The sequence below is a fragment of the Ovis canadensis genome, chromosome 2 (assembly GCF_042477335.2).
Source record: "Ovis canadensis isolate MfBH-ARS-UI-01 breed Bighorn chromosome 2, ARS-UI_OviCan_v2, whole genome shotgun sequence".
Lineage (NCBI taxonomy): Eukaryota > Metazoa > Chordata > Mammalia > Artiodactyla > Bovidae > Ovis > Ovis canadensis.
The window spans coordinates 38186605-38214463 of record NC_091246.1 but is presented as its reverse complement, the minus strand read 5'-3'; the positions used below and the strand labels follow the sequence as shown (position 1 = coordinate 38214463).

The 27859-nt window shown below is 42.2% G+C and overlaps 1 protein-coding gene across 2 annotated transcripts; it reads right to left on the bottom strand.

Annotated features, from left to right (window-relative positions):
* Positions 1–853: 853 nt before the first annotated feature.
* On the bottom strand, positions 854–17346 carry APTX (aprataxin). 2 transcript variants are annotated; one of them, XM_069575914.1, is made up of 8 exons: positions 16715–17346; positions 10650–10786; positions 9286–9332; positions 8749–9051; positions 8087–8146; positions 7058–7284; positions 2017–2120; positions 854–1137 (listed from the first exon to the last, which is right to left on the bottom strand). In XM_069575914.1, the coding sequence occupies exons 2-8, from the start codon at positions 10780–10782 to the stop codon at positions 983–985; spliced, it is 1029 nt and encodes a 342-aa protein (XP_069432015.1). In that variant the 5' UTR covers positions 10783–10786; positions 16715–17346; the 3' UTR covers positions 854–982. The 2 variants fall into 2 exon arrangements, with proteins under 2 accessions (XP_069432015.1, XP_069432014.1); XM_069575913.1 differs by having other exon boundaries at positions 16195–17174.
* Between the last annotated feature and the right edge of the window lie 10513 nt (positions 17347–27859).

Here is a 27859-nt window from a genome sequence, read left to right as displayed (position 1 = left end):
GGGGGGTTGTTATTTTACAAACAAGAGCAAAAAAGTCACATCACCAAATAGATCAACAACTGATCAAAAATAATGTTTTAGATTTCCCTTCACCTTTAGTTCTGATGTTAACCAATAGTCAACTTAATCTAACTGTTCCACCCAAATCTGTTCTGAGGGAAAAGTGAAACCATGAGGTTCTATGCAATTTTTTCATTCAACAACTACTTTTTTGTGCATCAGAACTGACTGACTGTGACTATTAGCTGAATTCCTGATAGTTTTCAATTACCTAATCAGACAACAGATCCAAGCAGGCCAACCAAGAAGACTTGACCGCTGAAATGGAACAAACATATTGCTGAGTATTTCCTTACCATCCTGACATTAGAAGAAAATTCCATCCCTGCACCTTGTCACCAGCCTGTTTGCTCAGAGTGAAGGAGAACTGATAAGACAAGCTTCCTGAGAAAGCAGCATTTAGATGATGGAAAGGAACGAATGGGGACAGAAGAAATAAAGTCTCCCCTGTGAAAGAGGGAAAGAGACTATTACAGACCAGATTAGGATCAGAGAACAATCAGTGCCTTCGGGGTAAACAAGAAATCATTATGTCTGGTCTGATAAAATGGCACCACCTACCTCTGAGGAGAGAGAATAAATGTAAAGAACAGGACTTTATAAGCAGCTCTCTGCTTCCGTATCCTGTGTTTGGTCAGTTGGAACAAGGCCTTGCCCCCCATTAGTCAGACCTGACGTGACTCCTGGAGATGGCCACCCTCAGCAAAGAACACACCCATGACAGACCCAAATTCCTAATTCCTTAACTATTTCAGGTCACGCCATATTGTAGCCACTCAGAAATACAACAAGCTTTGTAAAAAAAGAAAAAACACATGTTTTAATTCAAGAAATGAAAGTTCACACGCAATCCAGAACAGGTGCCAGGAATATGCTCTAAACAATCAGGTACACGTGCTGCAGAAGGTCAGGCTCCGCAGAATCACTTGGACCAGTGCTTCCTGAGATGCTCCTTCAGCTGAGGGATGGAAGGCAGCAGCTGCTGGCACTCGTGACAACGGAGGGGCAGCTTCAGGAGCTCGGGCATCCCATCTCGGACGGTCACTCTGCCAGCCTCTTGCACCATCTCAATCACAGCTGAAAGGGAAAAATGTTCAGAGTCCAGCTACTCTGGAAAGCCAAGATACAAAAATTTTTTTAAAAAAGGAAAACCTGATTCCAAATATGCCAAGTATCCTTAAATCGAGTAAACTTGAGGTTACATTAACTGTTGGGAAAATATGCTTGGTCAGATTCTATATCTGAGCAATGGGTTTCATTTATTTGATTTTTTGGCAGCACCACACAGCTTGTGAGATCTTAGTTCCCCAACCAGGGACTGAACCCAGGCCCTCAGCAGTGAAAGCATGGAGTTCTAACCACTAGACCACCAGGGAGTTCCCTGAGCAACCTATTTCTGAGATAATTACATTCCTTTAGGATACATTCTAAGCAATCCATGCCACTATGTCAAAGGCTTATTATCACAGGGCTTTATCACTAGTTAGCCCATGGTCATCATTAACATTCCAGCATACTTAAGTTCCACAGTACACACAATGGAAAATTCTTCCTTTCTACATATAGACAGGCTTCCCCTATTAAGCAGCCACTCTTGACAGAAGGCAGCCACCAAGCTCCTCCCAGCTGCTAGCAAAAGAAAGAAAAAACTGTTTAGAGCTTTCAGATCCATGAACTCCAATAATTCTCTGCACAACCTTTTAAGCCCCCCATTGAATTTTTTCTGACTCTGACATAACAGCATTCTACGTCCCCCAAGTAGGCTGCTCACAGCAAAGTGGTAATCCTACTAAAATCCAAATAATCCAGTTTCTGTTAATGGGATTCTCTGTATAGGCCATACAAAGTTGTATGTGAGTTTTCGAAGCCAAGTTATTATTTAGGGAAACAACTGAATCAAGTATAAGAACAGCTGAGAAATTAAAACAAATGTAAAAATTAAACAATATTGTTTACCTTGTGATTCAAGGAAGTATTCAGTATTGAAAGAATTCCAGTGTTTTTTGTTTTTAAGGCAAGGAGAATCAAAATCCTGGCTGATCACATGGAGGTGTACATGGCTAGTTGAGAGGAAACAAAGATTTACCATCAAAGCTAGCTTAATCACAATGACAAAAAGGAAGAGTATGCAAAATACTGACAGTGTTTCCACTTAACTCCATTCATTCATCTATTCACTTAAGAATATTTACTGCTCATGAAGTACCTACTAGGGCCAAGCATTGTTCTAGCACCGGGAATTTAGCAGTGAACAAAATGGGAAAGGCCTATGTCCTTGTACACTGTAATGAAGGGAGATAAATAATTAATAAGTAAACAAATAAACAATGAAAATTCAAAATGTTACTGCAACAATGCTAAGAAAAAACAAAACAGGGAGATGGGATAGAGTGCCTAGGGGGTAGAAGCTGTCTCTTCAAGTAGCTAGGACATTCACAGAAAACCTCTCCCAGGCAGAGATTTGAGAAAGCAAAGATCTGAAAGAGAGTTTCAGGGAGTGGAGAGACCACGTGTGAAGGCCCTGGTATGAAAAAGAGCTTGGTGCAACTGAGTGCAGAAAGAAAATAACGGCCGGAGTGGCTGGAAGCAAGGAGCAAGCGCTAGGGAGGAGCTGGATCATAACGGGTCTTACAGGTTGACAGAGGGTTTGAATTTTATTCAGATTATACTGTGGAACCACTGAAAGACTTTAACCAGGGGAGTGCCATTATCTGGGCTTCCTAGGTGGTGCTAGTAGTAAAGAACCCACCCGCCAATGGCAGGAGACATAAGAGATGTGGGTTCGACCCCTGGGTCAGAAAGATCCCCTAGAGGATCTTTCACTCCAGTATTCTTGCCTGGAAAATCCCATGGACAGAGGAGCCTGGTAGGCTACAGTCCATAAGGTTGCATAGAGTCGGACACAACTGAAGTGACTTGGCACACACACATGTGCTATCATCTGCTTGATACTTTAAAAAATTACTCTGGCTACTGTGTGGAAAAGGACTGTAGGAAGGGTAAGGATGGATACAGAGAGAAGTTAGGAGGCTGCCACAGCAGTTCAAACCAAAAATAATCATGTTTCAGAGATGACAAGAAGCAATCCAATTTTAAATATATTTTGGAACAGAACCAACAGGAACAATTAATGGATTAGATGTGGGTTTGGGGAGGTGCCACTTGCAGGGATGAAGAAGCTTAAGGGAAAAACAGGTTTGAGGTAGAAAACCAACAGTTCTCTCTAGGACTTATTAAACCAAGAAGGATGACTTTCTGTAAAGCTTTGACTCAGAATCAGTAATATTTCACATTCCCCCAATAAATCATCAAAACCAACCAGTACCTTGTGGGAATTTAAAATGGAATACAAGCAGTAACAAATAAACCTAACTGTATTACAAATAAAAAGGGAACCACACTGAAGGAGGTCAAGAAGAAAGTAACTAACCTAATTAAGTTTGGAAAACAGTATTTTGACTTGATTCTGTAAAGATAAAAAGAACGCTATACAAATACTGTACTCTAGCTAGTAAATGTCTTTCTCACGTGAGTGTGGATAAGCAATTCTGCAACTATTTTATATTTAAACTGGGAATGAATACATAGGTGAATTAACTGTAGCTAATGAGAGCCAAATTTCTCACTACTGGAGAAAGAAATCACAAAAAAGGAAAGGGGAAGACAAGAATGAACCTGTGGAACAGGACTGGATCAGAAGTATCAGCATGAACTCACATTTTTCATACACATGCACAGGTAGGTAGGTAAACAGAGAAATAAATAGAGAGGTGTATGTATCTGTGTGGGTTGGATTCATGCATCTATTTCCTAGTTCCATCTGCTGAGAGAATCTAGAAGCAAAGACACTCTGGAACCAACCATTTCTCTCTATAGAAACCTCGTGATCTAGTCTTGGTTTATGTCATTCTCCAATAAAAGGAACTATGGCTCTTTGGAGAAGTGGTTCATTCCAGAGCTAGAACAGGAGAAATATAAGATAAGCATAGAATACCTTGTTACAAAAAGTTAAGGGGCCAGAAAAAAAGGATGTGCTCAAAAAATGTTTGGGGCATGTCAAAGTGATACAGGAACCAACCTAAAGGAATTTCCAATGATCAAGGCTGGAACAATATGAGCAAGAAACTAAACAGAGACAGATTAAATCAAAACCTATATAATAAAATAAATATCCATCAGTCCATACACGTATTGAATAAATACATAATGCGGGGAAAGGACAACTCTTCCACACAGAAAATTCTGATTAATAAATTAGAAGGAATGAGGGAAACATAAAGTTACCATGAAGTAAACACTACAATAATAACTGTTGCAGGCAAGATCCACCAGTAGATGCTAAAATCACTGGGCGAAAAGTCTGAGGAGAAAAAAATTTAGTAGCATAATCTTAGAACATCTCCCCCCAAGATACTGATCAATTACAAGGGAAAAATAGCAACTTTGAGTAGAAAAACTTGGCAGATACCACCTTAATAAAGTGATCAAGGTGAACATCAGGAGCAACAAACTGCCTCAATCAACATCAGGCACTCCTTGGTATGATGCACTGAGAAGACACAGTATCATTTCTGGGGTATTTTGGCAAAAAAAAAAACAAAAAAAAACCCTCAATCTAATCATGAAAAAACATCAAACAAACTATAATTGAGAGCCATCCCATAAAACAACTAGCCAGTCCTCATCGAAAGTGTCAAGGTCATGAAAACCAGAACAGAAGGAGGAATTGTCACAGATGACGGAGACTAAGGCGAGACAACAAATAAATGCAATGTGGGATCCTGGAGCAGAAAAAAAATGGAAAGAATAATGGCTGAAATTTGAATAAGGTCTAGAGTTAATTAGTGGTGATATTATGGAAGATCTCTGTTCTGCTTCATACTTAATTTTATATTTTCTAAGTTGAAAATATATTACTTTTACAATAGAAAATATTTGCTACTTTTTCCTTCCTAGGTTTAACTTATTCAAACTTCTAAAGAGTGATCATAAAAGGATATGTGCCTGACAACTTACTGCTCATTTTGCTTCCCACTCACACCAGTCACAGCTCTTGCCTTTAGCATTCTCCTTAGCACCCATTATATGAAAGGGGTGTGGACAGCACGACTGCGGAGAAGGCAATGGCACCCCACTCCAGCACTCTTGCCTGGAAAATCCCATGGACGGAGGAGCCTGGTGGGCCGCAGTCCATGGGGTCGCTAAGAGTCGGACACGAACAAGCGACTTCACTTTCACTTTTCACTTTCATGCACTGGAGAAGGAAATGGCAACCCACTCCAGTGTTCTTGCCTGGAGAATCCCAGGGACAGGGGAGCCTCATGGGCTGCCGTCTATGGGGTCGCACAGAGTCGGACACGACTGAAGCGACTTAGCAGCAGCACGACTGCTATGTGAAAAAGGTTCTGTGGTCAAGGGCTGTCATCATGAGGTACGCAGCACTAGGGGAATAGGATCATGCCCTATAGTCGTGAATAAGGTTTTAACAATTTAAGAATATTTTCTAAATGAGATACAACATATTTCCACCCTGAGATCTAGCAATTTCACTTCTAGGTATTTACACAAGAACAAAAAAATGAAGTATATCCATGATACACACAACAACATGCATGAATCCCAAAATCTATTACACTGACCAAAAAAAGCCAGACAGGAAAAGAGTAGACATTGTGTGATTTCATTTATACGACGTTCTGGAACAGACGAAACTAATCTATGCCGAAAAAAACGAGAACAGCACTTGGAGGTTAAGGGGAGGATTAAAGGAAAAGGAGCACAAAAGAACTTCCTGGGAGATGACTGAAAAGTTCTGTGTTCTTTATCTTGATCACAGTCATAGTTCCATGGCATATACATTTGTCAAGACTGATTAAACTACAGATCTTACTGTGCATTTTATTGGATGTAAATTATGCCTCAATTTAAAATAAAGAGTATGGATGGGGAAAAAATGTAGCACAAAAATTTCATGTGTTAAAGTGGCCAGTAACCTAAGTCACAATTATCCACCTAATAAAATGTAAAGAATGTTGGGTGGTTAAATAAAACAAAAGAAATTAACACATATTACAGTATGGATGAACCTTGATGACACTATCCTAAGTGAAACAAGCCAGCCACAAAACAATGGATACTATATAATTCCATTTATATGAGGTACCTGAAGTGAAAGTGAAGGGTAGTCAAGTTCATGAAAACAGAAAGTAGGATGGTGGTTGCCAGGGGCTGGGGGAAAGGGATCTGAGGGGTAGATGAGGAAGATGAAAAAAAGTTCTAGAAATAGATGGTGGTGATGGTTGCACAACAATGTGAATTTACTTAATGCAACTGAACTGTCAAAACAGTAAATTTTATATTATGTATATTTTACACCCCACCCCCAGAAAAACACCCCAAAATAAAAACTCAGAAATTCCATTAGTCCTCTTATCTTGTTGCTTAACTCAAAAGAATTGGAGCTCTGCCTTGCTTGCATTCTTTGAAAAGTATCAATCATTCCTTCCTGAACCCTTCCAGGTATGAACCAAAGGATAACAGTCTCTACACTTTTTTCCTCATTTTATCTTAAATCTGAGATCTAAGCTGTCATGAAAGAAGTCAGTGATGCTCGTCTCCTTCAAAGCAACAGTCCCTAATCATTTAGAGGTTATTGATACTTCTGAAAAATCTGATAAAAGTCACTTTATTACCATCAGGTGACAGTTCTTCACTGAAGGTAATAAAGCTGCTTCATCTGGTTTGTAAGTTAGGCTCTCAGAGTTTACATTTGAGAAGAACAAAGAAGTGTATGTTATCAAATTATAAGCAGAAGTAGGAACTCCAGGGTTGCAAGCAACTCAGGCAAAAGCATTCAAGTTTCAGCCCACCTGCCTTGGAAACACCCCACCCAATCCCCTGAACCTCGGGGTGACCAGCACACTCAGCAGACCCAGGCTGAATTCATTTGTCCGCTGAGATGGAAACAGAACACACCAGCACTCCCCATAAGGTTTACCTCATGCTGGGAATGGCATGGTAACCCAATCGGAAGCGGAGTTTGCTGGACCCAGCGAAGTCAGCAATCACTTTTTCCCCAACAGCGTGCATGTGTCTGAGGAGCTCAAGATGTTCTCTGGTCACAGCCTTCAGACTGGAAATGGACGCCCAAGGTAAGACCAGCCAGTGGAAACGAGCCTTGGGGTATTTATCCTTTATCACCACCACCTGCTCATCTTTGTAAACCTAGCAGAGGGGCACAAGAGAAGGAAACAGACGTCAATTGGACATCTTGTGTGTGCCAGTACGGTCAGGTTCACTAACGTACTTAATTCCTGCCACGATTCTGTGAAGAGGGTCTTAGGATCCCAATGTTGACAGATGAGAGCACAGGGACTCAGATAAGCTGTGTCATGTGCCAGGTCACATAGTCACCAAGCGGGAAGTCTAGAATGCCAACACAGACCTAGCCGACTCCTGTCTGTGTTTTCAGCCACCACAACACACAGAGCACAGAAAAGAGGCACACTGCAAAACAGCTGCTGAGAAACCGATGCAAAGCCCCCAGGTCTGAATTCAAATGCACTCTTCTTCACTCTAGCCCAGCAGACCACACGACTCACACACATGTGTTCCAAGAAGCCCTATCAGATCTTGCCCCCTGTCATCCCAGGATGTAATTTAAGAACTCAGACCCCTCCCAGGATGATGGCTATTAATCCCAGGGCAGCTGTAACTACAGTCACCACACAGTAACTGACACTTTGTCGAAAGGGACCACACTAAGTTTAACGCAACATCCCATAATAGCGCCCAGAAGTTTAGGAGGAACAATGCAGAGAAGATACTCATTTGAAAAACTTAGCTTTCTCTCTAAAGAATTCCAGTTGTAACAATGAGAAAAGCCACTTGATCTCACAAAATAGCCTAATAAAACAAATCTCATTCAGAAGGACTGATCTCCTTTGATTTCATTTGTAGCTATGACCTCTGTGGAGTGATCATTTACAATGTGAAAAGTATTTTGATGCCAAAATTTTATTCTGACCTGCACTTTGGGGTCCTCCATAGAAATCTTCAAGCCTTGACTCCAGTGGCCCAAGGATTCCTAAAACAAACAAAAAAAGACAGTGTAAACTGCAAACAAGATGGCTAAATTTGGCATTAGTTAACACTGGATGTCAGCAAAGTCCAACCAAACTTGGAAATAAGGTCAGTCTTTAAGAATTAAATTAATCTCTTTACTTCAGTCTTTTCCTTTATAAACCACAAGCTATTCCCATTCTCTTCCCATATTCAGAGCTGCATGTCTAGACAGAAGCTGGACACACCAGAGTGAATTGCATCTTCTTTCCCCTCTTCCACTTCATCTACAGCCTAATTTTCCACTTTGACATCAGGATGTGAATCACGGGATCTATGAACAGTGTTGCAACGTTAACCTTGTAGAGAGACAGATGACTGACCTATTTTAGTAGCTCAATGTGAAGCACACTGCCATTATCACCCTACCTTCGAGTGGCCTACCTCAGGAATTCAAGAGCAAAGTACACAAAGGGATATTCATCCCAGTGACTGGTGACATAAACAAGTGACTCTCTCATCATCATAATCCTTCACGCGTGTCTGGGCTTGACTGCGTACAAAACAATTAAGCAACATTACATTTTATGTACTCTCCATGCCACCTATCCAGCCCTCTTCCCTCACCTTTTTGGCGGATGCATCTTTCTCCTTCTTTGGAGGCACAGAGCGCTGGTGAGGATTGCTCCCAGGTTCCAGTCCTGTGCTGGGCTCAGCTTCCGGGGAAGCACCCCTTTCTGTAGGATCACTATTGCCTGACCTCTTTCTCTTCCTGTGTGTCCCCAGGCCAGGACTCTTTGCCTCTTCCTCAAACTCTATAATATACGGATAAAGTTCATTCACCAGGTAGAGGACCTGGCCAGGCTGCAGCTTCACCTCCTGGTCCTTCCCAATTATGACTGAGTCAATGCTGGTGGGATTGACCCCTACCTATGGAATAATCAGAAAATAATTATAAAAGCAGTAACATCATTAGTAATACAGCTACTCCTATGTTCACCACTTGCTACATGCCCAGTACTATGCTTAATATTCACTTCTGTAATTCTGTCACTTCCACACGTGACCAAGGAGCCTTTATTGGCTGGCACAGACACACTAAAGTCAACAGAGTAAGACAATCATCAAGTAGAACATGGAAATCCAAGATATAAATAGACATACCTGCTTTACCTTGACATATCCTTTGTTACACTCTGCTTTCAACTGTACTGAAAGAGATTGAAAAAAGGTAAACCCAAATGCCATGAAGAACCAGAAACTTGCTCCTATTATCCCTACAAGACAATGAAGCCTCCCTCTAGGAAGCAATGTGACAAGGGTTTCCTCAAAGACCCATAAGCAAAATCATTCATTATTCAGGGGACTAGGGCTCCAGGTCCTTCCATACTGTACCCAAAACTGTACATGCTCCCTCAAGCACTGCTAGTATCTCTATAAGGCAGAGTCACTGAATCCTCACAAGTCTCCCTAATTCAGAGCCCTTGACCCACTCAGGGTCATGGGCTCTGAAATCAGGGAATGGAACCCAATTTCCTCACAAGCTCTTATAGCTCAGGATCAAATCAGACTTCTCCTATTACATGACATGATCAGAAACCTTCAACAGAGAAAGAGGTAAACAATACATTCCTGGGAAACTGAAGTTCAGCTGGCCTTGGGTAGGAGGACTGCAGAGACTATTCTAGAAAGAGGACTGCTGGGACAGAACAGTCTGAGCATGTGTGGGAAGAAGTAACACCAAACATTTGGGTTCAGATACGTGAACAAAAAAATTCTGGCAAGAGACAGGGAGCAAAGGAGAGACATCCTAGCTTCTCTCCAGGGAGGACAGGCAGTGGATGGGCTAACATACACACCCCTACAGCTGCTGTTGTGACAAGGGGGACAGAGAGCAAGAAGCGGTATCTTTTGCCCATTTATATTAACATGTGGGGAAAACTAGAATCACTGCTGCAGGCTCCAAGTCTCAAGAATCCCTGTCATGGGAAACACACTGCAGGGGGAGACCTGGTAGCAGTGAGCACGTCTGGAGTTTACAGGTTAAAAAAAAAAAAAAGAGGGACACGGTAAAGATTCTTCCTAAGGACTTTCATTAAATTCCAGAAAAGACATTCCAAGAGCCAGGTGCCATCATCTTTTAAAGATAGCTCCCTCTGTGTATGGCAAAGTGTAAAGGATGAAACCATCACTTCTCAGACATGGTTTCAACCTGGAAATCCCAGAAGTCAGCTGTCTCCCCGCCCAACGAGGAACGTCCCTGGGCAAAGCGGAGCAAGGACTCAGCTCTACCACCCCATAGTACAGGATGGAACCTGCCTGCTCCCAACACTGAATATGAACCCACTTTCAGAGGATGGAATCAGGAGTGCACAGAGCCCTATCATCAGCCAAAAGAGCTCAGTTGCTGAGTTTTGATTTGGCACAGAAAAGGTTTTCATCAGTAGCATTCAGGAAAAGTGCACCTTTGATTATCACTATCTGAAGGAACCAAACACAATAATCTCCACAATCCTGTGACCAATTACCTTGCTGTCGAGAACACTTCTTGTCGGCGATCTTGGTCTCTGGGCTGCGTCCAACCATGACTGTTTCCAAATGTGGAAGTTTGATTCGCTGGTGCCGGTTGTCCTGTCTCACCAACCAGCACACCCGCATCATTATTCTGAGTGACAAAACACAAGAGAAGCCCTGGAAAAACTAGTACATGTCCTCCAGGGCCACACCCCAGCACCGCCACATATGCCATTTACCAGCTGCTCATTCTCAAGGCAAGTGGCTTCACCTCCCTAGTCTGAATTTCCTCACCTATAAAATGTGATAATAACAGGACTCATGAAGGTGTCGTGAGGATTAAAGAAGATAAAGTGGGTAAAATATTTACTTCTGTGCCTGAATCATGTTATGCAATCAAATATTTGTTATGTTTATTGATATACTCTACATGCTGGACATTAAGCTACCTGCTGAGGATTAAAGAATGATGAAACACTGTCCCCCTTCAGGAACCTAGAGTACAACGGGGCAGACTCATATACCAATTATTACAACATAATGCAATGCCTACTATAAGGAAGTAGCCATATGGCCTTAGCCCTTGGAAAGGAATGACTGAGTCCTGTAGGGAGTATCAAAAAAAGGCTTCATGAGGAGGGTATATTTACACTTGGTTTTAAAGGACAAGCAGTTTGCCTGACAGAGAACTGAGGACATAAGAACAGAGGATGTTCTCCACAGGCATCAAGGTTTCTAGTCCTTAACTGTCATAACATACAGATGTTGGAACAATACATTGTACTGCCATCTGCCAGAAGATTGTCATAATAAATATACAAACCTACTATTGCTAAAGTGTGATTACAGCACCTTTATTCAATACACAACTTGCACTGACACTAGTATAGGCGCTGATACTTTTGTAAAAGAACTTTCATGGTCACACAGAGTTATCAGTAGAAGAGGAAGAGAAGAAATCTGGGAGAGGGAAGAGGCCTGAACAAAGAGGATGACAAGGAAAAAGCCAGGAAAAACTGTGAAGGTGACTTACTCCTGACTGCACTTGGGAATAACAAGGGAGACACCAACCAAGACGTTTAATTTGGAAATATTCATTAACCAAAATGAGGAATACACAGAAGACCTAATTTGGAGATAAAAGATAAGTGAAGAAAGGATGATTTCAGATTGAAACACAATTAGATTAAGTTGTCTGTGGAAGATGCTAGATAGGGATCTACAGTATATAGGGATATACAGTATAAAGCTCAAAGAGGGGACAGGACTTGGGGGATAACTTTTTTTTGAGACTACCAAGTGTTTTATTTGGAGTCAGGAATTGCAATTCGGGAGACATAGTTTCAAGTAAACCTGAAAGTGTTTCAAGGAAGAGAAAAAATGAGAGGCTTATACAAGCAAAGGTTGTTAAAGCTGTAATTATGACCAGCTCTGACACAGAAAGGAAATATTTGCCTTTAATTGAATGTATATATTTGCGAGACATCAATATGTCATAGAATTTAGGGTGAAAGAAGAGGATGAGATCACCCAGGGAGGCAGAGCACGGAACTGAGAGGGACAGGACTAGATCTCTGGGACGCTTCCCTCAGTTCCAGAAGCTTACCAGTGCTCAAGCCTCTAATGTCCTCTATCCGAAAAATGCCTCTTGCAGGCAAGGCAGCACTTAATCAGCCCCTCTGCACAAGCTTTGTATCCAAAGGGAAGGGAAAAGAAACCATATTTTTAAACATTGGAGTTTCATTACTATTTACAAAGATGGGATAATGCGAGTCAGTGAGCAAATGAGGGCTGAGGACACACAGTCACAGAACTGGATTAGTCAGGGAAGGCTTCGGAAACTGTGCAGTTGAAAAGGTCAAGAGCCAAGGGGACCGACAAGGAAGAAAAGGAGGGGGAACGGACATTCCATTTCAAAAAGCACAAGTGACAGTACAGATTTCAATAGTGACAAGCCACAGGTGAGGGGTGAGCAGCAGACCTTAGCTGGATGACCCAGAGGAACTGCCCCAGAGAATCACCAAAAAAAGGCAAAGGTGTTGAAAGAACAGTAACTAGGCCATGAGATTTAACAATCCATAGGAGACCACCGCCAGGGTCTGAGTTGCACAGCAAGGTGAAATGACACTGTGTGTAGGCAGGCTGGAGTGGAGAAATCTAGAGTCAGCGATCATCAGGAGGCTGTTAATATAATGTGGGCCAGTGTTAGGTCTAAGAGGCAGCTCCTCTGTGAAGAAGCTGATGCGGGAGCATGAAGAGTCAGCTGTAAATCTAAAATCCTTCACCCAGAGCATCAAGTGATGATGGTGCTACAGGCAAACCCCACTTTTAAATGCTATGTGCTCAGAGGGATCTGTTTGCACTTGATGGAAACTGAAGAAGGAACAATGAAGCATGTTTTCATTAAGCATTGGGAAATAAGTCATGTGGTGACTGATGACTCGCAGGAATAATAAAAGGAGCCTGGAGAGAGAATACCTGAAGAGCAAGGACAGGAGGGAATCCAATGGGCAGCTGAGAGCACGGCTAACTTTTGCAGGATAAGAGGAACTCCTCCTCCTGCCCTACACACACACTCAGGTGCTTCAGTCTCCCTAAAGTTCTGACGTTATAATGCTCCCATTTACTACTCCTTGAGAGGCTGAAGCAGTGACGGCACAATGCTTATATAACTAACCTTAAGCAGTATCTTGGTCCATTTCAGCCTACAGTTTCAACTTCTAGGAATGAAGTATTTTAGAATATGGGGCGCACAGAAAGATGGCTGTTCCTGAACTGTCAATATAACCCATCCAGTAAAACCCCATAAACTGCCAGCTCTATGACAGCAAAAGCCTCATCGTACTGTATGATGCAGGCATAATACATCATACCTGCCTTCGAGATGCTCAGAGTCTTGCGGAGGACAGAGATTCAAAAACAAATGCAACAAATGTGAAAAGTATAATGACTGGTCCATGCAAAGGGTCAGAGAAGGCAATGGCAACCCACTCCAGTACTCTTGCTTGGAAAATCCCATGGACGGAGGAGCCCGGTAGGCTGCAGTCCATGGGGTTGCTAAGAGTTGGACATGACTGAGCGTCTTCACTTTCACTTTTCACTTTCATGCATTGGAGAAGGAAATGGCAACCCACTCCAGTGTTCTTGCCTGAAGAATCCCAGGGATGGGGGAGCCTGGTGGGCTGCCATCTATGGGGTCGCACAGAGTCGGACATGACTGAAGCAACTTAGCAGCAGCAGCAGCATGCAAAAGGTGTTGTGGGAGCACAAAGCTGGAATACCCAACCTAGCCTTGGAGAAAGGTGTCAAGGAAGGTTTCCTATAAGAGATGGGCCTAAATTGAGACTTATATATGAACTGGTTAGTTAGGTGAAAGTGGGCAGCCTAATTAGCTGAGGAGCAGGAAGTGGAGGAAGGAATCAAAGAGAAGATTCCAGTCAAAAGGAACAGGACAGTGTACAGGCATGAAGAAGCAGTTCAGGGTTGCTGCAACCTAAAGTATGAGGTCAATAAGAGGCTGGAGATGCAGGCAGGTCCAGATGAAGCAAAGCCCTGGGTGATGGGCTGAGAAGCTCAAACTTTAGAAGCTCTAATGGATTTTGCAATTTAGTAAACAATAAATATTTGCTTAATGAAAGAAAAGATAGGGTGAATGAAATGACAGATCTTTAAATATTATTAAGCAGGACTTTGACTCAGATTTGTTTTCAAGGATCACTTGGGGCAGGATGGTAGGTAGTTAAAGAATACGTATGCAGGGAATTGATCTAGAGACAGGGAAACCAGTTAGAAGGCCATCATATTTCAGGTGAAAGAAGGTTCAAAGTAGGACATTAATACAGACAAAAAAAGAACACAGATTTAAGAACTACTTAGAGGGTAAAATCAACAAGACAGTGATGGATGTGCTAAGATTAAGTACAGAGAAGACAATATTTGAACAGTCTGTGGGACTAGCAAGCAGAGGTATCCAGCAGGGTAGCCAGAGGTAAGAATGAAACTCAGCAGAGGTCTAAGCTGACACTTTAATTTGGGAGCATACAGGAAGGAGTTAAAGCCATGCTAGTTGACGTGCTCATTCAAGAAGTGTGTACAGCATAAAAAGAATAGTGGGCCAAAGTCACAAGCCTTGGAAACACCCAACATTTTAGACAAGGAGGGAGGACTATCCACAGGAGAAATTACTGGTGAGGGAAGCACTCGGGGGGAAAAAAAGCTAAAATGTAAGCTCTTCAAGGGAAGGAGGCACTTTGACATGTTCATCTGTGTATCACAATAAATGTTTGTTGAATAAATCAGCTTAGTGTACTGTCGTGAAAAGCAAAGGAGTAAAGAGTAAAAAGTATCACCACGTTTGCAGCAAAAGGATCCAGTAATGATCGGAAGTGTCAGTCGCTCAGTCATGTTCGATCTTTGTGACCCTATTGTGACCCACCAGCCTCCTCTGTCCATGGAATTCTCCAAGCAAGAATACTGAAATGGGTTGCCATTCCCTTCTCCAAGGGATCTTCCCAACCCAGTGATCGAACCCTGGTTTCCTGCACTGCAGGCACATTCTTTAGTGTCTGAGCCACTAGGGAAGCGTAATGATTAAAGAACGTATATTTGGTTTGATAAGTCACTAGTGACTACTGTATAAAATTTTAGGGGAATAATAGATCTGAAAGCTAGACCGCAGAAAGGAATGAGAGGTGAGGAATTGGATACAGAATTTACGATACTCTTCAAAAAGTCTGGATAAGGAGAAGAGAGTTACTGTATGTGAGCTAAAGAAAGACGGATCACCAGGAACTTTTTCTTTCTGGCTTGGGGGATAAGGAGCAGGGATCTGAATAACCTGACCTTGTTTATACATGACTGGGACACAAACAAGGGAAGAAAAGACAAATGAAAGCCCCGGTTTCATAGGTGAAAACATAAAAGAAAGGTCAGAAGCAAAGATAAAGAAATTTGTTTTGATCAAGAGACAGATCATCCTCTGATATTGAAGGAAAGGTATAGATAGGTGGTATCAACCTTGATGAGTGTATGAAAAGAAAGCAAGGGTAGAAATTTGAGGGAAAGCACATCGGATGAACTCAATTTTCTCCCTAAAATAGCAGATAACAACAAAGTAAGGTGTCTGGGCAGTTGAGAATCAGCTGAAGACAATCAATATAAATTAGTGGACAACATCCAGACCTCTGAAATCCAACTGCTCACGTTCAAATCTTCCCTCCACCACTACTCACTGCATAATTTGAGGCCAGTTATTTAAACTAAGACTTCTTCAGCTGGAAAACGATATTAATTATGGCTCTACACCACACTGTTGTCACAAGGGCTAAATTAAGATGTAAAAAGTTCGGCATCTGGCAAAAAAACAGCATTCAACATCATTACCACTCTCGTTAATAGTGAAGAATAGGCGCTATAAGGAAATGTTAAAAGATCATCCGACAACACTACTTGCAGCGAAGGTGACAGGGCACAAATGTTCTGTCTCCCTGAACAGAGTAGTCCTGTCCTCTGTGTTCTAATGGCTCCCGATATATATCAAATTCTCAAAAGGCTCCAAACCTGGACCACATTAATTCCACATGGAAATTATAGCCTTGATTTGTTGAACCGCTATCATTGGTCTGCACGAGAAAAGGCTTGATTCTTCTGGTCTTCCTACAAGGCCAGCTGTGGATGCGGTGAAGGGCCCTCAAATTCTTCTCAAGGAGCGTTTCTGGAGAAAACAAAGTCCCTCCTGACAGGCTGCGAAGCCTCCTTGGGTCAGACCGTGCCCACTCTCTAATCTTTTTTCTGCTTGTGCTCTGACTAAGCTAGGTTCAGGTGTCAGGCGCATAGGTGAACCAACGCGAAGTGCAGTGGAGACCAACACGAGCGCCGCCAGCCGCTGAAACACGGCAGGAGGGAAATGGGCAGCCCTGGGCCTTAGAGCCCGAGGATGGAGCAACGCCTGCTTGCCTGCCGGGAAAGAGCCGTGAGAGCGTTATTCAGGGAACATTACTCTGGGGTAGAGGTGGACTCGAAGCCCACACTCACGGCTCTCAATACGGCAGGAGACGAGGTAGGCCGACAACCGCCTTACCTCCAGACGGCTGAGGCCAACAAGCTCACGTTACTCCTTCACTTCCGGCGCTGAGGGATGACGTTGCAAGACAAACTGGGGCGCAACCTGTGACGTTTCCAGTGCCTGTCGGAAGACTGACTGAGGATCTCGCTAGATGCCCGGATGGGGAAGTGCCCGCCCCATTTGGTTCCGAACTGGGCAAAAGTCCAAGTTTGGTTCCTGGCAGTTAACCAAAAAACGACGAGTTCTCTCAGTTCCCCTCTATCCGAGAGCCGCTCCCCAGTCACCACCTCTTAATCTCTGAATTGGGATACACTTCAGGCAGCTATCCTCTCGGTGGCCGCTTCTAGGCAGCCATGCAGCATCTTGATTTTCCCTTTCCCTTCATAGGGAAAAGCTCCGGAGAAAGCAATGGCACCCCACGCCAGTACTCTTGCCTGGAAAATCCGTGGACGGAGGAGCCTGGTAGGCTGCAGTCCATGGGGTTGCTAAGAGTCAGAGGTAACTGAGCGACTTCACTTTCACTTTTCACTTTCATGCATTGGAGAAGGAAATGGCAACCCACTCCAGTATTCTTGCCTGGAGAATCTCAGGGACGGGGGAGCCTGGTGGGCTGCCGTCTGTGGGGTCGCACAGAGTCGGACACGACTGAAGCGACTCAGCAGCAGCAGCAGCAATAAGGAAAAGCTCACTACTTTTAAAGCCACCGTTTCCGCTGTAGAAAGTACCTGCTTGTGGCATTGTTTTCCCGCACGCTTTCGAAGCTACAATCGGCTTTCTCTTTTTCTGAGTGAGAAAGGTCTGAAGGGGCCAGAAGTGGAGAAACCTAAGATTTTTTTAATGCTGTCTTCACTGAATGAACTGGCTGAGGGGCTGTCAGGGAGGAGAATAGCAGGATGTTGGAATGAGATGTTTACTGATTTTTATGACAGTTCCAGGATGTTCCCTAAGAGTCATGAACTGCAAGAATTCAAAGGCATTCTGGCAGATGGAAAAACTGTGTCTCTTTTCTAATATCGTTTCCTTACATAGAGATTTAGGACTTCCCTGGTGACTCAGACAGTAAAGCATCTGTCTACAAGGCGCGAGACGTAGGATGAAGATATCAGCTATCAAAACAGAATAGGAGGATCTTCCAGGAAACAAGGGAGAGCTGCCCTTGTTGGCAGAAAAGATGCAGGTTTATATTAAGGTCACACCAGGAAGTGCGGGAGCACAAGGAGCAGCTCCGCGGCTGCACAGGCCTCATGGCAGTGGAATGTGGTTCACACTGTTCCAGGTAAAGAGAGGCTGTTGTGGTGACCCGACCAGTCTTGTTTTTCCCTCAGAATTAAGCACTTTCCAAGCATCACAGTGGTAAAGAATCTGTCTGCCAATGCAGAAGACACAATTTTGATCCCTGGTTGGGAAGATCCCCTGGAGAAGGAAATGGCAACCCACTCCAGTAATCTTGCTTGGAAAATCCCATGGACAGAGGAGCCTGGTGGGCTATAGTCCTTGCGGTAGAAAAGAGTTGGGCATGACTGAGCACCACACTCACACACAGAATTAAGCTTCTCTTAGCCTCTGCTTCTATAAATACCTGACCTGCCTATGTGTGTCTGGCATTCAAAATTGGATTGAATTATTCTAATTGGTCATCCAATATATATTGTGCAAAAATGTCCAACCTATTAGGTCTAGCCCTTTCTCTATAGCATATTACTGGCCCAGGAAATGCACAGCTTAAGGGTATTGCGGGGGGGGGCACTTAAAATTTTCAAGGAATCCAGAACCAAAGATTTATCACAAACACATGTATAGAAAATGAATAGCGAATAAGCCTGTGGTATTACCTAATGCGTGTGCTGCGTGTGTGCTGGGCTTCCCAGGTGGCACTAATGATAAAGAACCAGCCTGCCAATGCAGGAGATGGTTGGATCCCTGGGTAGGGAAGATCCCCTGGAGAAAGGCATGGCAACCCACTCCAGATTATTTAATGCAGTAGCCCTAAAAGTGTAATCATTGGATCAACAGCAGTAGCCTCAAAACACTTAGGAACTTATTAGAAATGCAAATTCAGTTCTCACACTAGGCTTACTGACTTAGAAACTGCTGGCAGGGCCCAGCAATATGTTTAACAAGTCCAGCAGGTTTTCCTAATAGGTGCTTAAATTCGAAATTCACTGATGGAAGGCAAAAGCGTCAAACCATCACTTCAGTCACTCAGTTGTGTCCGACTCTGTGACCCCATGGACTGCAGCATGCCATAACCCATGATAAGTGTGTTTTGTTAGTATGCTCAAGGCTTTGAGGTTTTTTTCTTCTTTTTTTATAAAATTTTTTTCTATTTTTACTTGTGGTAAAATACAAATAACATAAAACTCACCCTTAACCACTTTTAAGTAGTATACAGTTCAGTAGTGTTAAGAATATCCTTAATCTGCCCCTCGTGGTCCAGTGAATAAGACTCTGAGCTTGCAATGCGGGGAACGCGAGTTGGGAAACTAAGATTCCACGAGTTGCATGGTGCAGCCAAAAAAAAAAAATTTTTTTTAAGAATATTCACATTGTAATGAAATTTATTTCTAGAACTTTTTAGTCTTGCAAAACCGGAATTCAAACAACTCCCTAGTTCCTCCTACCCCTGCCCCTGGAAGCCACCATTCTGCTTTCAGTTTCCATGAGTCTGACTACTCCACATACCTCATATAGGTGAAATCATACAGTATTTGTCTTTTTGTGACTGGCTTACTTCTTAGCATAATGTTCTCAAAGTTAATTCACTTGTGTCAAAACTTCATTTCAAGGCTAAAAACCATTCCATTGCATGCATACACTACACTATTCCTCTGCTTACACCTTTTGGCTATCAGGAATAACCCTGCTATAAACATCTCACACAAATATCTCTTTGAGATCCTGCCTTTAGATCTTTTGGCTATATACCCAAAAGTGGGACTGCGGACTCATAATTCTGTTTTTAATATTTTAAGGAACCACCTGTTTTCCATAGTGGCTGCACCATTTTGCATTCCCACCAACAGAGCACAAGGTTTCCAATTTCTCCACGTTCTTGCCAATGCTTGTATTTTCTGATTTGGGTTTTTGGATGTGAGGGGAGGTAATAACTCACTATGGCTTTGATTTTGCATTTCTCTAGTGATCAGTGATGTTGAGCAACTTTCCATGTTTGTTGGCCATTTGTATATCTTCTTTGGGGAAATGTCTGTTGAAGTCTTTTGCCCAATTTTTAATCATGTTATTTTGTTGTTGCATTGTAGAAGTTCTTTTAATCTTCTGGATGTTAACCCCTTATCAGATATATGACTTAGAGATATATTTTCCCATTTCATAGGTTGCCTTTTCACTCTTGTCAACTGTACCCTGCACAGAAGTTTTTAATTTTGATGTAGTCCATTGTATCTATTTTTACTCTTGCCATCTGTGCTTTTGGAATTATAGCAAAGAAATTATTAGAAACTTTTCCCCTGTGTATTACAGTTTTAGGCCTTATATTTAGGTCTTTGATCCATTTTGAGTTCATTTTTAAATTTTATTTATTTTTAATTGGGGGATAATTGCTTTACAATGTTGTCATACATCAAAATGCATCAACTGTGGATATACATATGTCCCCTCCCTTTTGAACCTCTCTCCCACCTCCCATCCCATCCCACCCTTCTAGGCTGTCACAGAGCACAAGGTTGAGCTCCCTGTGTCATACAGCAAATTCCCATTGGCTATCCATTTTACACATGGTCCTGTATATATGTTTCAATGCTACTCTCTCAACTCGTCCCATCCTCTCCGTCCACAAGTCTTGCGGACTTGTGTCCACAAGTCTGTTTTCTATGTTTGCATCTCTATTCCTGCCCTGCAAATAGGTTCAGCAGTACTATTTTTATAGATTCTATATATATTCAGTAATATATAATATTTGTTTTTCTGACTTACTTCACTGTATAACAGGCTCTAGGTTCATCCACCTCACTAGAACTGACTCAACTTTGTTCCTTTTATGACTAAGTAATACTCCATTGCATATGTGTACCACAACTTCTTTATCCATTCATCTGTGGTTGGGCATCTAGGTTGTTTCCATGTCCTGGCTATTGTAAATAGTGCTGCAATGAACACTGGAGTACATGTGTCTTTTAGAATGATTTTCTCAGGGTATATGCCCAGCAGTGGGATTGCATTCATTTTTCATATGGTGTGAAGTAAGCATCCAATGTCACCCTTTTGCATTTGGATATCCAGTTTTCCCAGCACCATTTGTTGAAAACACTGTCTTTTCTCCACTAAATGGTCTTGGAATACTTGTTAAAAATCATTTGACCATGCATGTAATGGTTTATTTCTGGGTTTTCTATTGTATTCGATTGATCCAGTACCACCCTGTCTTGATTACTGTAGCTTTGTAATAACTTTTTAAATCGGGGGTGTGAGACTTTCAACTTTCTTTCTCCCCCATCCCAAGATTGTTTTAGCTACTTCACTTGGCGGAGGGTAACTTTTTTTAATTTCAACAGTTAGACATTAGAAGATCTTGCATGAAAATCTGGATTCTTGGTCTCTTAGGGAAAAAAATCAAGAAATGCAGCAAATTTGGGCAACAAATAGTTGGAACTGTGAGTGGCTGCAAAGTGCTCTCAAGTTACCATTGTCTCCGCTCACTCATTTCTGTAACCTGTCTGTCCCCCTGAAGGCCCCTCTTTCTTTGAGACTTTAAGACTCTTGGCCTAAGGGAAAGGTGGTTGGAGCCAGAGGACTTATCTGGGGAAGCTGCAGTGATCTAAATCAGAGATTTTTCTCAAAAGGAAAAATACAGAGTTCTGAGAGGAAATATAGCTAGGAAAGTTTGTTTGTTCAATGCAGGAGAGAAGGTATGGTGGAAGGGAATGGTGGAGTGTCAGGAATCTATTCTTGCCTGAAAAATTCCATGGACAGAAGAGCCTGGCGGGCTATAGTTCAAAGGGTCACAAAAAGTTGGACACAACTGAGCGACTGAACTCACACACAGGAAAGACCTATCTAAGGAAAGGACAATTAAATCAAGTCCAGAAAGATGAAAATGAAACAAACAGACAAGTGAAGACTTGGTAGAAGAATACTATAAGCTAGCCTGAGGAAAGAGCATGTACAAAAGCCCTACCGAAGGGCCTTTAGCATTCTTTTAGGCAGGACAGAAGTCCAGTGGAGCTGTAGCCTAGAGAGTAAAAGGAAAATGGTGAGATCTGAGCAGGGGTCAGATAGTAAACCATTTAGGAACTGTATGTGGGCTCATCCTATAGTCAATGAAAAAACCCGAGGAGTAACATTATTTGATTTTCATTTTATGAAGATCACTGTGGCTGCTGTGAGGAAGAATGGATTTAAGGGGAGGATGAGAAGAGAATGGCTGAGAGCAGTTAGTTTACTGATGTAGCACAAAGGAGGATGGCAGCCTGGACAAGAACATAAAAATGGGATGATTTAAGAGTTATTTTGGAAGCAGCATCAACTGGACAAGACAAAACATATTCTCTAAGCATCAAAACCTAGTGAGCTATAAATGTGGTTGCATCTTTCACATATCTAAAATTTGTCACTGTGCATACCTGCGACTGTCTGCTGGCTTCCTCTGGCCCGAGAGCCTTCGCTGAACTGCATACAGGCCAGAAGGGAGGGGATTTACACCCCTGGGAGTAGTAGTGAGAATGATGTAAAGAAGTGGAAGGGTAACTGGTTTCCACACCCGTGGGGTGAAACATCTTTGAAGCATAAACTACTCGACTCCAAGAGGCTCTCCCGCCCTAGTTGTCTAGAGGGGTAAGCTGTGCCTTAACCCGCCTGTCCTGCTGCCCTCCCAGCCCTGTCTCAGGTCTCCACTCCCCTGCTGGTACTTCCTGGGATCATCTCCAAAACAAACTGCACTCAAATCCTTGCCTCAGTGTCTGCCTCTGAGGGAATCCAACCTAAACACTTCCTGAATATTTTCTAATGATATTTTGTTAGAAATAAGTAATGAATACTTCTAATGATATTTTGTATTCTCTTTTTAGGTAAGTTAATAACTCCCACTGCTTCCCAATTTATTGATGTCATGGCATAAAGATAAAATTATGTATGCAGAGCATATTGGGGTCATCTTAAGTTCTACGAGGAACTTAGTGGAAAAAAATATTTTCTTTGTAATTACATGCAATAATAATTTTAAATAGACTACTTGAGGAAATAGTATTGATTTTGGCTAAATATCCAAATAAAATTTGTTTTTACTTTTATGAGAAACTTGACCGTGTTTCTGTGAATATTACCTTTCTGACATTAGGTTTCACATGGTGAAATAGCGATGTAATTTCTGATTAAGTTTATAATGATAATATTTTTAAATTATTAGAGTCACACCTATAATTGGCACACCAGTAGAGAAGTTCTGTTCTAGTCATCAAAGTATAAACATGCTAATGTATCTGTAAACTATACCCTGCAATTTACTTTAAAACCTTCAACCTATAATTTGTACTTTATTGTTTTCAACTCCTACTTTCTGTACTGGTTAGCCTCTCCCACTCTGTGTTGATTTCATAGCTTAACTTTCTCAAGAATGTAACTTTCCAAGACTATGGCATCATCATTGTAATTCCAAGTACTAGCATTCATATGGTTCCTGTTAGAACTTTTATATCAATTCAGAAATTCTTTTGCGTAAATTGCAGAAGTCCTGGTGGTCTCTTCTGAATGTCTCACACTAAGAAGAAAGTCACAGGAAGGCCTTCTAACTTATCCTGCTTACCTTCTACTATCTCCTCATTGCCAGCCTTGTACCAACAATCCTGAACTTCCTACCATCCCACCGCTCCTCCCCAGCACTCTAGAGAGATGGATGAGATATCCCTATGAAGCCCTGGCCTAACTGCAATACTCCACTGTGTTCCCAGATGCTCATGCTATTTTCTCTGGAATGTTCTTCTTTATTTTCTCCCTAATTCACTTCAGCCTCCTCCAATCCATCCACATGTAACTAGAGAAAATATTTCAAAACACAGACCTGACTAAACTCAGTATGTGTCTACTTTTAAATGAGATATCATCTCTCTCTCATAATCCTATCTACCATTTTTTCCTTACCTAGCCACATACCTAACACAAGGGCTTTCTTTCCATTTTTTGAATGCACTCAGTCAAGGTTCTCTGATTGGAAGCTGAAAAACTAACTTAAAGACTGATAGGCCTGCCCTTGGTACCATTCCCAAGCCATATGAATCCTGCACTACCTAGGCCCTCAACCTCACAATTACAGACAGTTAACAGTAACTCCAAACAGGAGGGCCTGGGCTCCTGACACAGCCAAGATGAGTTCTTCCCACTGGTCAAGTAGGAGGGACATGGCTGTAGAAGCCCACATAGATACCTGCATTCCACAGTCTCCAGGGTCTTGGCCTCTAGCCGGAGGAAATCAATGAGGCCTAGCCTTCCATGGCTTGGTACACTATTCATTCATTCACCAAGTATTTTTTAGCACTTTTGACATGTCAGGCATTGTTTTAGGTGTTGGGGCCTATAGCACAGTGAACAAAACAAAGCTTCAGCTTTCAAGGAGCTTACAATATAGTGGGGAGAGGCAGACCATAAAAAAGAAATACAGGTCATGTAGGGATAAACGTTATAAAGAAAAAGCAGGATAGGGACTTCCCTGGTGGTTCAGCCGTTAAGATCTACCTTCCATTGCAGGGAACATGGGTTCAATCCCTGTTCAGGCAACAAAGATACCAGATGCCACAGAGAAACTAAGCCTGTGTAATGAAACTAGAGTCCTTACATGCCACAATGAAAGGTCCTGCATGCCACAACTAACCCCCTCATGCTCCTGCTCGGTTGCTTCAGTTATGTCTGACTCTTAGCGACACTATGAACTGTAGCCCGCCAGGCTCCTGTCCATGGGATTCTCAAGGCAAGAATGCTAGAGTGGGTTGCCATGCCCTCCTCCAGGGGATCTTCCCAACCCAGGGATTGAACCCATATCTCCTGTGTCTCCTGCATTGCAGGGGAATTCTTTATGGCTGAGACACCAGGCAAGCCCAAATGAATATTAAAAAAAAAAAAAAAGAAAGAAAAAGAAAAAGCAGGCTAGAAAGTGGTGAGGATATTTTGTATATTGTGGAAGGCCCCCCCCCTTTTTTTTTTAGCACAGACGTAAAAGAAGGAAGCCATGTGGATATCTAAGTGGGATGGGAAGCCATCAAGGGATTTTAATCAGAGGAGTGCTTTTTGAGCCCCAGTACCACCAATGACTTCAAGACTGACAATTTTTTTTTAATGGTATGTATTTTAAAAAGGTCATTCTAATTATTTTGTGACACCAGGATATTAAAGAGAGGGAATGGTTTACAACCTGTAATTTCTTCAAACCTCAATGTCTACATCCATTCAACAACCACTTGGGGTGCCTCCTCTGTATTAGGCAGTGAGTTAGGTGTTAAAGACAGACAAGGAAACAAACCAGCCCCAGCCCCTCCCTTTAAGGGACTGTCAGTGTGGAGAGCTCAGCTCCAGCCGATATTCACCTTTCACTGACTTACCTTTGAGCTCTTCTACTCTCATAGGTAAATCAGTGAGATTGACCTAGCTGCAATTTCTCCCATTTTGTCTTTCTCACTATAATTCAGACTGGATGCCCAGTGGCATTTTCCTGACCATGTTTTTTTTGCTCCTCTTGACAACAAATTTGGGATTCCCAGATGGTGCTAGTGGTGAAGAACCCATCTGCCAATGCAGGAGACATAAGAGATGTGGGTTTGATCCCTGGGTCAGAAAGATACCATGGATGAGAGCATGGCAACCCACTCCAGTATTCTTCCCTGGAGAATCCCATAGACAGAAAAGCCTGGCAGGCTACAGTCCATGGAGTCACAAAGAGTCAGACACCACTGAAGCAACTTAGCATGCATGCATACACAACAAATTTGTATGTCTACACTTTTATACTATTCAGACAACCCTGGGACCCTCCTACCTTATCACTCTTCACTAGTAAAGATCCAGCTCTGCATATCAAAATAACACAGTTTAGTTAAATTTACTCTTTCGTCCTTCACCGTATTTTCAATGAGAGTAAAATATCTACTTATCATAGAATAACACTGGCCTAAATTATATGGCCTGTAACAGAAGTTTTTAACCACTCTCCAAATAGGGGAGATCTCACAGATATGTGAGCATGATATGTATATGCATGATATGTGAGCATGAGATATGTATAGCATATGTGGTTGAGGAGGAATAAAAGGACAAATAATTTTTTTAGAAAATAAGAGATATAGCCTTTGTCTCTATGGCAGTTCATCGACTCTATGGACATGCGTTTGGGTGGAATCCAGGAGTTGGTGATGGACAGGGAGGCCTGGCGTGTTGCGGTTCATGGGGTCACAGAGTCAGACACGACTGAGCAACTGAACTGAACTGAACTCTATTGATTCTTATGTCTCAGAATCCTTGCCCTTGTATAGGTCCCTCCTACACTGACTTTGGACTTGGATGTGGGACTAGCTTTAGCTGATGGGACATTAAGAAGTAGAATGTGAGCAGAGCCTTAATAAGTGTTTGCACATTGTGGCTTATCCTTACGGGTTGCTCCTCTTCAGAACTCAGCTGCCAAGCTGTGAGAAGCCCAACTTAGCCATGTGGAGAGATGACATGAAGGAGCATAGAGGTCCTGATGAACAGACCCAGCTAAGCTCCCAGCCAGCAGACAGCATGTGAGTGATCTAGCTTAGATGAACCCTGCAGCCCTAGTTGAGCAATCTTAGTAGTCACCACACAGAACAAACACAAGCTATCTCTGATAAACCTTGGTTTAAATGCAGAGCTTTGAGCAAATAAGTGACTGTTTCTTTTTTTTTTTTTACTGTTTCTATTTTAAGCCACCAGTTTGGTGGGGGGTGGAGGGCATTTTGTCATATTTCATTAGAAAACTAGAACATGTACTTTATAAAAATAAAAACAAAAGAGGCACTGTTCCTAATGTATACTGGAATTCTTAGGACTAAAATGCCTGAAACTTGGGTCAAGGGACAACTTCCCTAATAAGAGAGAGGCCAGTGCACAATTACACTGCTGTAATTGTTAGTTTAATGTCTGTACTCCCATTCATCTATAAGTTCTATGAGGAAAGGGATTATGTCTATTATGGTCAACATTGTTTCAAGGACCTAGAAAAGACCCTAGCACATAGTAGGAACTCAATCAATATTTTAATAAATCAATATTATGCTGATATACTAGCTATGCTAGTTCTTCTGTTCAAATACAACAGTATTACTTATTTTATTATTAGCAAACATTATTATATAATATTTACATACAGACAGTGTTCTAAACAATTTACAGGTATCAACTAATTTAGTCCTCACAATAACCCTATGAGCCAGGTACTATTATTGTCCCTTTTTACAGATTAGAAAACTGAGGAACAAGAATAATAAGTAACTTGCTTGTTGCAGGGCCAGGATTCAAACCCAGGGAGTCAATTTCCATATTCTTTGCCACTTTGCTCTCTCTCCCAGTTTCCTGTTCTAGGTCTAGCAGTGCCATTGCTATTGAAGCAAGAATAAGGTAAGGTTACACACCAGAAAATGAGAATATCTTCACCATGATGAAGACACCATTGTGATTATACAGGTGGAAAGTTGCACACAGGGACCACATTTCTGCCCTAAAACACCTTTACAACATCAATGACAAGAAGATGACATTCAGGAACAAGAGATGGTGACATACACCAGGAAGAAAGACCCTTATACAAGGCCCTACCCTAAGCCTCTAACTCTACCAGCTAAAAGACTGAACCCCAACCTGGGAGCTTAATTCAATCCCAGTCACCCTACAGGACTATAGGAAACCCTGATTCAGGAGCTACTAGCTCACCACTGAGTCCCTTTTTTTTTTTTTGAGTCCCTTTTAATTCCAGTGCATCTGTGACTTGTTACTGGGTCTTCCTCATGCTCAGCACAGAGACCAATGACAAAGGCCCACTGCAGTACCATCACCAGCCCTGCCTCTTCTCTGAAGAACAGCCTGGATGTGGGAATCTGGATCTAAGCCAGGAACGATGTGATGGTCGTCAGCAATCTGACCTCCCAGTTTGATGAGTACAGTACTTTCTTACCCCAAAACTATCACTATCACCACCAGTAAGTG

What these genes read in the sequence shown, in the direction of transcription:
- APTX (XM_069575913.1), bottom strand. An exon ending in GATATGTCAAGGTAAAGCAG is followed by an intron (nt 9,052 to 9,285) that starts GTATGTCTATTT and finishes ATTATTCCATAG; the next exon opens with GTAGGGGTCAATCCCACCAG. An exon ending in TGGAGGACCCCAAAGTGCAG is followed by an intron (nt 7,285 to 8,086) that starts GTCAGAATAAAA and finishes CCCCTCTGCTAG; the next exon opens with GTTTACAAAGATGAGCAGGT.